The sequence below is a fragment of the Camelina sativa genome, chromosome 6 (assembly GCF_000633955.1).
Source record: "Camelina sativa cultivar DH55 chromosome 6, Cs, whole genome shotgun sequence".
In the NCBI taxonomy this organism is placed as follows: domain Eukaryota; kingdom Viridiplantae; phylum Streptophyta; class Magnoliopsida; order Brassicales; family Brassicaceae; genus Camelina; species Camelina sativa.
Genome location: NC_025690.1, coordinates 17940696 through 17952542, shown reverse-complemented (window position 1 = coordinate 17952542; position 11847 = coordinate 17940696). Strand labels below are relative to the sequence as shown.

General features: G+C 38.9%; 4 protein-coding genes across 4 annotated transcripts in view; 2 read left to right on the top strand and 2 right to left on the bottom strand.

Annotated features, from left to right (window-relative positions):
- Nucleotides 1–4240, top strand: part of LOC104792052 — a 4981-nt gene extending 741 nt beyond the window's left edge. Inside the window, exons 2-14 of the mRNA XM_010518081.1 lie at nt 371–760; nt 848–941; nt 1057–1243; nt 1335–1590; nt 1696–1911; nt 2010–2096; nt 2203–2337; nt 2423–2536; nt 2648–2895; nt 2985–3065; nt 3180–3411; nt 3494–3592; nt 3684–4240. Coding sequence (XP_010516383.1) covers nt 422–760; nt 848–941; nt 1057–1243; nt 1335–1590; nt 1696–1911; nt 2010–2096; nt 2203–2337; nt 2423–2536; nt 2648–2895; nt 2985–3065; nt 3180–3411; nt 3494–3592; nt 3684–3974 — 2379 coding nt within the window. The 5' untranslated portion in view covers nt 371–421 and the 3' untranslated portion in view covers nt 3975–4240. The remainder of the gene's footprint in view (nt 1–370; nt 761–847; nt 942–1056; nt 1244–1334; nt 1591–1695; nt 1912–2009; nt 2097–2202; nt 2338–2422; nt 2537–2647; nt 2896–2984; nt 3066–3179; nt 3412–3493; nt 3593–3683) is intronic.
- LOC104792051 (aldehyde oxidase GLOX-like) lies at nt 4324–6082 on the bottom strand. Its single transcript, XM_010518080.1, has one exon. It carries the CDS (start codon nt 5977–5979, stop codon nt 4339–4341), a length of 1641 nt encoding a protein of 546 aa, XP_010516382.1. The 5' UTR covers nt 5980–6082; the 3' UTR covers nt 4324–4338.
- LOC104792050 (adenylosuccinate synthetase, chloroplastic) lies at nt 8383–10696 on the top strand. The gene is made up of 4 exons (XM_010518078.2): nt 8383–8776; nt 8986–9678; nt 9850–10161; nt 10376–10696. The coding sequence occupies exons 1-4, from the start codon at nt 8477–8479 to the stop codon at nt 10544–10546; spliced, it is 1476 nt and encodes a 491-aa protein (XP_010516380.1). The 5' UTR covers nt 8383–8476; the 3' UTR covers nt 10547–10696.
- Nucleotides 11220–11847, bottom strand: part of LOC104792049 (dehydration-responsive element-binding protein 2F-like) — a 1356-nt gene continuing 728 nt past the window's right edge. Inside the window, exon 2 of the mRNA XM_019246492.1 lies at nt 11220–11716. Within this exon, the coding sequence (XP_019102037.1) occupies nt 11412–11716 (305 nt within the window). The 3' untranslated portion in view covers nt 11220–11411. The remainder of the gene's footprint in view (nt 11717–11847) is intronic.

Here is an 11847-nt window from a genome sequence, read left to right as displayed (position 1 = left end):
TTTTTTTTTTTTTTTTTTTTAATTTTTAATTTTGTAAATCCTTCGTTTTGGATCCGGTTAATGTATGAAAACGCACGCTATTGTTCTCCTGTGTGTTTAATCGGTTTCAAAATTGTTACTTTCTCTCTGGGTTCGTTTTGTGTCCATTAAAGTGTTTGCATTTCTAGTCAAAGCTTACTGCTTTATGTTTTACTAATTGCCCAACCTTGTGGTCTATGTCTATCTTTCCCTTTTTTTTCTGCTCAGTTTCATTGACGATTCCATTATGTTTATCATTTATCTTCCTGAATAATCGTTTTACGCCATTTATTTTATGTTTCGTGAGAATTTGGGTTTTGTATCAAACTGATTGTTGTTTATGATGACTCAGGCTGTGAAGTTTGAAAGCTAAGAACTTTGGGTTCCTCTTTCTTAGAGGATCATGTTTTCTCACCAGAAATGGAAGTTCTCATGGTCTCAGATAGCTACCGTTGCTTCTGTCATTGTTCTGGTTTCACTGGTTCATCTGTTTCTCGGTCCTGTATTGCCTTCTTTTGATACTGTTAGTGTAAGGCAAGCTCAGAATCTATGTGGACCAAGTAATGAGTCAATCACACAAGTTACTGGAGAGTCGAGTCAATCAGTTGTTGTTGCCTTTGATCGCCGGTTTCCTGCTGACTCACACGGTGCAGTTGTTTATCGAAATGCCTCGTGGAAAGCTGAGATTGGACAGTGGCTTTCTAGTTGTCATGCAGTTGCCAAAGAAGTTGACATCATTGAGGTGAGTTTTATTTTGGTGTATCTTGAAACAATGTTGTTACTTTGATTTTGTTATAATGGTTGTGTTCTTTTTTTCTTTTTCTGGCAGCCAATTGGTGGGAGAAAGTGTATGAATGATTGTAGTGGTCAAGGTGTTTGTAACCATGAATTTGGAATTTGCCGTTGCTTCCTTGGATTTACTGGTTAGTGTTTAAGCTATTTGAATCTTCTTGAACCAAAGTTGATTAACTGCTGAGATGAGCTTAACAACTATTGAGATTGGTGTGCAAATGAAGTTACTTTGTCTATTCTGTGTAGGCGAAGATTGTTCGCAAAAGCAGCGCTTAGATTGCAATTATGAGAAAACACCTGAGATGCCATATGGTCCATGGGTTGTTTCGATCTGTTCTACACATTGTGATACCACCAGAGCAATGTGCTTTTGTGGAGAAGGCACAAAATATCCAAATCGTCCTGTGCCAGAGTCATGTGGATTTCAAATCAAGTAAGTTTCACCTGATTCTTTTCTTCTACAGTCTTATAGTTTTTCAATTCAAGCTTACAAGCTCCCTAACTTAAAACACATGTATTTACAGTTCGCCGGCGAATCCTGATGAACCTAAAGTGACAGATTGGTCGAAACCAGACTTAGATATTCTAACAACAAACAGTAGCAAACAAGGATGGTGCAATGTGGATCCAGAAGATGCATACGCTTTAAAGGTGCAAATCAAAGAGGAATGTGACTGCAAATATGATTGTCTTTGGGGACGATTCTGTGAAATTCCTGTACAATGTACCTGTGTTAATCAGTGCTCTGGACATGGCAAATGCCGAGGAGGTTTCTGCCAGGTAAGATACTGTATTCACATCATCAAACTTGACATCATGTTACCGAGAGGTTGCATATTCTTAATCTAATGTTTTCCTAACCTTGTTTTTTACCGCTGTATTTAGTGTGATAAAGGCTGGTTTGGAACAGATTGTAGTATACCATCCACTCTCTCGACAGTTGGAGAGTGGCCACAATGGCTTCGACCAGCACATCTTGAAGTTCCAAGTGATAAAGAAGTCCCTGGAAATATTATTAATCTAAGTGCTGTGGTGAAGAAAAAGAGACCTCTTATATACATCTATGATCTACCCCCAGACTTCAACAGTTTACTTATTGAGGTCACAACCCAAACTTTTTTTCCTTCTACAAAAAAGTTAAAATTCACCTTTTATGATAAAAGTTCTCAGTCTCCTCTGATTTGAATTTGATGTTGCAGGGACGGCATTTTAAACTTGAGTGTGTTCATAGGATCTATGATGAGAGGAATGCAACAGTATGGACAGATTATCTATATGGTTCCCAGGTTTCCTACTAAACTTGAGTCGAATACCATATAATTTAGCCATTTTCTCCTGAATTTGAATTGAACGATAACTTTGCCCTTTCTTTGCCTCGTTTGATTTGTGAAGATGGCATTCTACGAGAACATTTTGGCCACCACTCATCGTACACTGAATGCCGAAGAGGCAGATTTCTTCTTTGTTCCTGTTCTTGATTCATGCATTATTACTCGTGCTGATGATGCACCCCACCTTAACATGCAGGTTGGGTTAAGAAACTCACCTTTTTAATTCTCTGCTTACGGAAGCTCTAGAGCTCATATACTGTCTATGTTTTTATTACTTTCAGAATCATACAGGATTAAGAAGCTCACTTACCTTAGAGTTCTACAAAAGGGCTTATGACCACATCGTTGAGAAATATCCATACTGGAATCGCACATCTGGGAGAGACCATATTTGGGTATGATGATGCACACAACTATAGGATTTTATCTCAAAGCTTGTCTCTTGATTTTTTATACGGATCTCTCCACACTAATGTGGCTAATCTTTTCACGCCTGGAAAAGGCAGTTTTTCTCATGGGATGAAGGTGCTTGCTATGCTCCTAAAGAGATATGGAATAGCATGATGCTTGTTCACTGGGGTAACACGAACTCTAAGCACAACCATTCAACAACAGCTTATAGGGGTGATAACTGGGATAGTATATCTGATGAGAGGAGAGGAGATCATCCTTGCTTTGACCCTCGCAAAGATCTCGTGATTCCAGCTTGGAAAGTTCCTGATCCTTACTCAATGCGTGCCAATTACTGGGCAAGGTATATTCTCTGATGGTTCTTGGACATTGTCTCTGTCATATCTCTTAAATCTCAAGGCCTGAAGGTTGTTATCTTTTCCTTATTATTAGGCCTCGGGAGAAGCGGAAGACATTGTTTTACTTCAATGGGAATCTCGGACCTGCCTACGAACATGGAAGGCCTGAAGATTCGTAAGTCTTTGACTTCAAGAATCATGTTGACATCATATGCAAAAAAATCGAGCTGTGCTTTAAACAGCATTCCTAGTGGAGATGTATATAACGTTCCAATAACATCTAATGCAGCTATAGTATGGGAATCAGGCAGAAACTAGCAGAAGAGTTTGGTTCGAGTCCTAACATAGAAGGTAAGCTCGGGAAGCAGCACACAGAAGATGTGATTGTAACTCCATTGCGTTCTGACAATTACCACAAGGACATAGCCAATTCAATCTTCTGTGGTGCGTTCCCTGGAGATGGTTGGAGTGGACGCATGGAAGATAGTATCTTACAAGGATGTGTCCCAGTCATCATTCAGGTAATATACCTTGAACTTAACACATTCTATACATTCCAAAAACTTAAGATGTCTGATCCGTTTGTTGATGTGTCTTTATTAGGACGGAATCTACTTGCCGTATGAGAACGTGCTCAATTACGAAAGCTTTGCAGTACGTGTCAGCGAAGATGACATTCCAAATCTCATAAACACTCTCCGGGTAAACCACTCCTTCTACTTCTCTGTCTTGTCCTCAACTAATTATCTGCTCCTAATCTCAAGACTCATTCATAATCTGAAATCTCCAACAGGGATTCAGTGAGACAGAGATACAATTTAGACTGGCTAATGTAAAGAAGCTCTGGCAAAGATTTTTGTTCCGAGACTCGATTTTGCTTGAAGCAGAGAGACAAAAATCTAGTTATGGACTTGAAGAAGACTGGGCTGTTCAATTCTCTAAACTGAAACATGACGATATTTTTGCTACTTTCATACAAACTCTGCATTTCAAGCTACACAACGATCCATGGAGACAAGAGCAAGTTGTAAACCGGACTAAAGAATACGGATTGCCTCAAGAATGTCTCCAAAGAACCAGCTGAACAAAATCTCGAAAAGAAGTTTTTTGGAAGTAAATACCTCAGAAGCTGCACAAGCATATACATATATACGTGGCTGAATCATTCAAGATTCATTGCCAAATCGATTCTTTTTGAAAAGAAATAATGGGTTTTGAATTAGGTATACACCATCAGTCATATTATGTTAGCAAAACGCTGTTTGTTAAACTCAAACCCATTTTATATAAAATCAAGTAAGTCAATTTATTCAGCATAAGATAGACTCGAGCTGAGTTATTCCTTGCGTATCTACTCTCTTCCTCCCTCTTATTTTGGTTCTCTCTCATATTCATATAAATATGCTATAAACCCAAACATGTAACATACATTTCAAACTATTCAAGGTTCACTCAATTTGTACCCAAGCGGCTGAGCTCGGTATACCTGCATGCACCAAAAACATCATATAGTATCCAGGAGGAGCAATCTCAGCTGTTGACGGACCCAAGGCGCTGACTCTATAGGAATTTGTTAGCTGGTCACGCGTCACAGAGAGTAGCTTCAAGATTACCATCCTCTGATTCATGGCAAAGGAGTGTGTAGTGAAGGAAGGTGCAACTATCCTCACAGAGAGAAGATCGACGGTCAGAAACTGAGGTATGGAGAAATCGACGTTAAACAATCTCTTGTAACTCAATACTTTGTCGCTTGTCAATATCTTGGGACGTATTGGGTCAGACGTGAAAGATAGATACGGTGGAGAATAAGCCTCGAGGCTCAGATCCGTTGGATACTCCACGTTGGTGAAATTGTAATAAACGTGAGGGTTGCTTCCACCAACTAAAACACGACCATCCGGTAATAAAACCGTTGAGGAATGGTACATCCTAGGACGCATTGGCGTGGACATAACAGAGAAGAGATGATCAAACGGGTGATATATCAAGGGTTGGATAACGGGGTCACGTGCCTTCTCCCACCCGGCCGTACCAGTTCCGGCTCCGTTTACAATGATAACGTCACCCGTGGGTAATAGTAGCATGTCCCCCATGACACGTGGCAAGGGCATGGTTTCCATTTCCCAACTTGGGTTCTGATCGGACAGTTTTAGCCTCCCGCACGTGGAAGTGGCACGCACGAATCCACGTGAGAAGCCGCCTCTAGGAGAGCCTCCACAGACCATTATCTCAACTTGCACGTTAGTGTCGTTGGTTTCATCCAATGGGAATAGTACAGAAGAACCACTGCTTGGATAGTTCCTTGGATCACCACCTGGAATCTCTGGAAACTCTTTCACGACACGGTTCGTTTTGTAATCGAACACAATGGATCTTGTGTTAGCGAAGACAAATAAGTTTCCATCAGGTAGAAGATGTATGAACGGATATAAATTGTTCTCGTCACTTCCATCTGAAGTTTCTCTAAGAAACTCAAATCTTGAGCTTCTAGACCGAGAACTATGTCGAGGGAAAATTTCATAGTTGAATTGTCTTCTTCCTCCTACCACGATGATCCGTCCATCGGGTAAGATTTGGTTGGTGGCATACCATCTACGTTGGGATAAATACTGAGGAAACTCCATCCAATCACATGTTTCACTATAACCACAAGGGGTAAACATTCGAGCAGCACGCTCACCATCGTTGTATCCACCGGTTTGAACTAGTGTTCCATTGGGAAGAACCGCACCAGAAGAACACCATGTATCGGTTTGGACTTGCAAGGGGCGGTATGTGTTGGAGACAACATCGTAGAGAACCGAGTGTGCGCTGCAATCGAACTTGACGGCGGTGTCAGTAGGATCATATCGACAGATGCCTCCGGGTAGAGAAACATTTGAGATACCAAAATCAGTACGGTCGAACATTATGACCATGCCGTTGTGGAGAAGTTGCATGTGCATTGCGGATATACCGATGCTCGGAAGCAACATTTCCCACCGATCGAATTGCAATAGAAAAGGAGTAGCTTGACCTTCGGATAATATGGCTATGGAGAGGCATATGATAGATAATGTGAGGATGAATGTACTTTTTGAGTTGATCATAGTGCTTCCGTTTGTTCTTGGTTTGATGGTAAAATTTAAGTTAGAGGTTGGTTGCTCTATTTTCTTCTTGAAGAGTATGGTTGGAGTATGTCTAGTTATATATTCTTTTACATTAAATTTTTTTGATTGATGATTCTTGGATAATGTATTTTTGGACATTCATCTCTTTGCCTATACACATATTTATGCCGGGGTTTTAGATAGTCTCTAATAAAAAGAACGTCGTAGAAATGCGTCAATATGTGGTTTTTAATCAAAATAAAGGATGTTAATAAATTTTAAAATAAATATATATTTACTGTCACACTCTTTTGAAATTATCGTAAAATTTGGAAATAAGTAAGCACATCTATGAGGGTGTATTCAAAACAGGATTTTGGAGGATTTGTGATTTTTTATAAAATCCACTGTTATTCAACTAGTGATTTTAAAATCACATCTCAAATCCATTGTTATTGAATATGACATTTGTTAAAAATCATTTAAAATCACTCACAATCCACTGTTATTCAATTAACAGTTTGCAAAAATCATAACAAATTCACTGTTATTCAAAACTAATTCCTTTTTTTTTAGAAAAACATAATAGTGATTGTGAGAGACTTTGGATACATTTTTGTAAGGGAAATACTATTTTGAAAATCCCACCTTGGGGAATGGTTTTGTAGGATTGGTTTAAAAAAAAAAACAAATTATGATTTTGCTATAAAAACAAATTCTGGGCTCTCCCCCTCTATCTTATATATCTCTTCTTCTCTCTCGTTTACAGAGGTAATAGTGATTGTGACCAAATTCATTCACGGTGGAGTGTTGCTCTGTTTTGGTGTGAGAAAACAGAGTAACGTGACCAAATTCATTCACCACTTTATAATTAACGTTTGTACGTAGTTAATGGTTGCTTACAAATTTTTTTTGTTTCTTTTGTATGGCTTTAGTTTCCAAGCTACAATGGGAGATATAGAAGATGTGAAAGCTAAATGTCAATATAAACAATGGTCTGAGCCTGAACACAAGTTGTTATTGCGGCTCCTAGTGGATGGAGTCAATCAAATTGCCTAACACAAGTTATTTGTGCTTTTCAATTTAAATCTTTGAGTTTATGCTATTCAGATCAAATTGCCAAAAATCTTTTTGTTAGGTTATATTCTCGTTTATGGACTTGAAAATCTTCAAAAACCCCATTAAAGTCTCACCAAATTTCATCAAATCACAAATTTTTTTTTTCAAAAATGGAAAATAATAACAAATCCACCAAACTACCTTAAAAACTCACTGAAAATCTTCTAAAATCCAAAAATTCATAAATCATCCAAAATCCTCCAAAATTCTATTTTGAATATACCCCGCTAGTATTGCATGTAAAATATAACAATGAACACATGCATGATCTCTATCATACCGCAAAATGCAAAGAGAATGACAAAAGATCTTGGAGAAATCTTGGACAAGTTACATAAACATATTTTTCCCTAACACATAAAGCAAAAACTAAATTAATAGTTTTACATTATTAAAATTGTATCATCTCATGGAAAAATAAATTAATAAAATTGGGTTATACTATTACGATTTACATTTTTGAAGACGAACATAAATTTATAGTTATACGTAAATGTAGCAGAACATGTTATATACATATAACAGGGGCCGTATAGTTTACAAGGTGTAACATATTAGATGGATATACCATATTATATGTTACATGATACATATACTTATGGATGAAATTCCTCCGATGGCCTAAATATTCTTAATGGACATGAAGAAGAATGGGTTGTTCAATTATCTCGCAAGACAACATCTTCGCTACTTTCATACAAACTCTACATTTCAAGCTACACAATGATACATGGAGACGATCGAGGTGACTGCCCGGACTAAAGAACAAGGGCTCCCTCAAGAATGTCTCCCTAAAATCTGATTAAAAATAGTATTAAAAAAAAAAATTGCAACTTTGGAATTGGAAGTAAATTACCTCCGGAAGCTGCAGAACCATATACACATATTTATATATACTTGGCACTTGGCAGAATCATTCAAGATTCATTGCCAAAACTTTAACAAAAAAAAAAAGATTCATTGCCAAATCAATCCTTTTTGAAAAGGAATAAATATATATTTGGCTTTTGAGTTAGGTACACCATCAATCATATGCATACCACGTAAACAAAACGCTGTCTTTTTTATATGCAGTTTAGTTATTGCTTTGTGTTAAGACCGGTTTTAGTCTCGGTTTAACCAAATCAAATTCATTCCATATTCCGGTTCAATTGATGACTCTAACTAGAAGCTGGAAAATTGGGTTTCGGTTTACTGATTTTGGTTTTATTGTTGATTTAGAACATATTTCATGTGTAGGGCAAAACGGTCATTTTAGTTCACCTGACCTGAGCTCAGTTTGAAAAAGGTCTTTGTTCAGGTTTCGGCATACTCAAGTGCCGGCGCGTACCCTAAGACTTTGTCACCTCCTCTTCTCTCTCTCTCTCTCACTTGAAAGATGTCTCTCTCTTCCCTCTCTCTCAACTCCAATCCAAGATTCGCCGTTGGTGGTCCTTATCACCGCCGTTATCCTCAGCTCCACCACCACCCTCGAAGCTTCGTCTCTTGCTCTGCTAAACGTCCAGCTGCCTCGGCTTCACTAAGCGTTGCAACTGATTCAGCCGCCACTGAGTCTCTTGGACGGATTGGTTCACTGAGTCAAGTATCCGGTGTCCTAGGTTGCCAGTGGGGCGATGAGGGTAAAGGCAAACTCGTTGACATCTTAGCCCAACACTTTGACATCGTTGCTCGTTGTCAGGTAAAGTTGACATTTTTACCTTTTTTGTGAACGTTAAGGATTGAATTCATTATCTGTGGTCAATTTAGTTTGTGCTTGCAATTGGAGATTTGTGAACATTTGAATTGAATTTGTTGATTTCAATTAGCAAAGTTTCTGTTCCTGATTTGATTGTTCCGGCAAAAGTTTAAGTCTTTATGTTTGAATGTTGCGATTTGTGGTTACCGTAGGGTGGAGCTAATGCTGGACACACTATATATAATGCGGAAGGAAAGAAGTTTGCTCTTCACCTTGTGCCTTCAGGTATACTGAACGAGGATACTACTTGTGTGATTGGAAACGGAGTTGTGGTGCATTTGCCAGGTCTCTTCAAAGAGATTGATGGTTTGGAGTCCAATGATGTCTCCTGTAAAGGAAGGATTTTGGTCTCTGATCGTGCTCATTTGTTATTCGATTTCCATCAAGAGGTTGATGGGCTCAGGGAGTCTGAGCTTGCAAAGTCGTTCATTGGCACCACGAAGAGGGGAATTGGTCCTGCATACTCTAGTAAAGTTATAAGGAATGGTATTAGAGTAGGTGATCTCAGGCACATGGATACTTTATCTCAAAAGCTTGACCTTTTACTATCAGATGCAGCGGCGAGGTTTGAAGGGTTCAAATATACTCCAGACATGCTTCGGAAAGAAGTCGAAGCATATAAGAGATATGCTGAGAGATTGGAGCCCTACATTACTGACACTGTCCATTTCATGAATGACTCGATTTCTCAGAAGAAAAAGATTTTGGTTGAAGGTGGTCAAGCTGCAATGTTGGACATTGACTTTGGCACATATCCATTTGTTACTTCCTCCAGCCCATCAGCCGGTGGGATCTGCACAGGTCTTGGTATTGCACCTAGAGTTGTTGGTGATCTTATTGGAGTGGTAAGCATTTTATTCACTCTTAGGCTTTTCTTTCTGCACTGGTCTTGGTATTGTTTAACCTATGTTGTTAGGAGTTTAGTAGCATTTATCTTTCGTATATATTTGGCATATGATTATTCTGCAAGCAAATAAAAGAGATGTGAAAGCATTGTGATGTTCCTGTTTTCTCAGGTGAAAGCATACACTACAAGAGTTGGTTCAGGCCCATTCCCAACAGAAAATTTGGGTCCAGGTGGTGACCTTCTTAGGTTGGCTGGACAGGAGTTTGGCACTACAACTGGTCGTCCTCGTCGGTGTGGCTGGCTTGACATTGTTGCGCTGAAATTTTCTTGCCAAATCAATGGATTTGCATCACTTAATCTCACTAAGCTTGATGTACTTTCGGATCTGAATGAAATCCAGCTTGGTGTGGCTTATAAGAGGAGTGATGGCACCCCTGTTGAATCATTCCCTGGTGATCTTCGTCTTCTTGAAGAACTGGAAGTAAGTATAGTTCTTTGACATGCTGTATGTTGGACTGTATCCATTTATGGATAGGGAGACTTCTTTTGTTATTAGTTTGATTAGAAAGCTTATCTGACAGGCATATCATTTGCTTCAACATGTTCCTATAGTATCTGATAAAGTCCAGAAAACAGAGTTTCATCTTAATGTCTAGGAAATGGCACTAATTTCATATTTGTGCAAATGTTTGTAGGTGGAGTATGAAGTGTTACCTGGATGGAAGACTGACATTTCCTCTGTCAGAGATTACTCTGATCTTCCAAAGGCTGCACAGCAATATGTTGAGAGGATTGAAGAACTCGTGGGTGTGCCCATCCATTACATTGGTATTGGACCTGGTCGTGATGCCCTTATATATAAATGATTTATAGGGTTAGTTTTTTTTGTCTCCTCCACAAACTAAAAAATTGATCAAGTGTCAAGTTACTGAGAATTATTACTCTCTTTCGAATGACTAGTGTATCTGTTGCATTGTTTCTTATATTGGAATGAAGAGGAATTCTGTGTTTAATCAGTGAGGTTGTTGTATTCGTAAAGTTTTTGCTTTCGTGTTTGATCTTACTCTACTCTTTCCATTGATAAGGGATCCTTTTATGGCTTAACCCTGTGAAAGTCATGAAGGTTCATTGTAGCTGCTGTTTAGGCCTGTTAAAGATCTGTAGATATTGTCTAGACATGGACACAAAGATATCAATAGAAACAAAGGACAGCTTTCACGGTTAGGTCGATGTGGATAATTCCTACATCCCCTGCCTAGGAGTTTTGTTCTGCAAATTTCTTCAGATTTTGATCTGTGCTGGCAGGTGAAACTTTGTGATAATGATGCATCTCTAGGTTAGTCAATTTCGTCGTTTTCGCTGGTCAATTCAGGAATCATGGTTTACAGGTAAATCCGTTTATGCCACCATACTTGCTGGAAAATTAGATCTGAGCTTTTGCATGGTTACTTGCACAAAACATATCATTCTTTTAGGACTGTGGCTTTCACTACTTTTTCTAACACTTGAGCTAAAATGGTTGAGAAAAAATGACCATGCTTCATTCATATCCCAAAAAAATCGAAACAACTCATTCATACCAGAAGTACACTGACTCACTTTATTGCTGCATAATAATAAACTACACTCGGAGCATATATCCCTTTCTACCTATGTATCTACTCCAAAACACTACACTGAACTCAAAACCATGTGTACTTCTGAATCTGATCTACAGTGAGTTGCTTTTACTCAATCTAAGCTTCCGCAGTAGTCCCAGATGGAAGGAAAAGATACACCATCCTCAAAATCATAGCTTCCAAAATCGCTGGAGTCGAACTGCATCGTTGCTGTTTCACTTCTTGGCATCTCGATAAGCGTATCCCAGCTGAAGTTCTGAGCTCCGAAAGGACTTCCAGTTTCATCTTGCTCGTTCCATGGCGGAGGGGAATGACAATCTGCTACCTCACTTGCTTCTGCATGGCTTTCATCCTTCAAGATACCTAGCTGCTGGAGAAACTCTGTCAGGTCGATCTCTGGTTTCTTCTGATCACCACCTTCGAACATATTGTTTGTTTCTCCCTTGCTGGTCTTTTCATCAAGAAGGCTAGTATTAGTTTTCGATTCGGTGGAGGAAGAGCTAGAAGAATAGGATTGAGATAAAAGTCCAGTTTTCTTAAGTTCCTCT

Bases quoted from the DNA above. Each gene is read 5' to 3' on its own strand.
- LOC104792050 (XM_010518078.2), top strand. From the start codon at position 8,477: ATGTCTCTCTCTTCCCTCTCTCTCAACTCCAATCCAAGATTCGCCGTT. The intron at 8,777-8,985 runs GTAAAGTTGACA...TGGTTACCGTAG, and splicing joins ACATCGTTGCTCGTTGTCAG to GGTGGAGCTAATGCTGGACA. The intron at 10,162-10,375 runs GTAAGTATAGTT...AAATGTTTGTAG, and splicing joins GTCTTCTTGAAGAACTGGAA to GTGGAGTATGAAGTGTTACC.
- LOC104792051 (XM_010518080.1), bottom strand. From the start codon at position 5,979: ATGATCAACTCAAAAAGTACATTCATCCTCACATTATCTATCATATGC.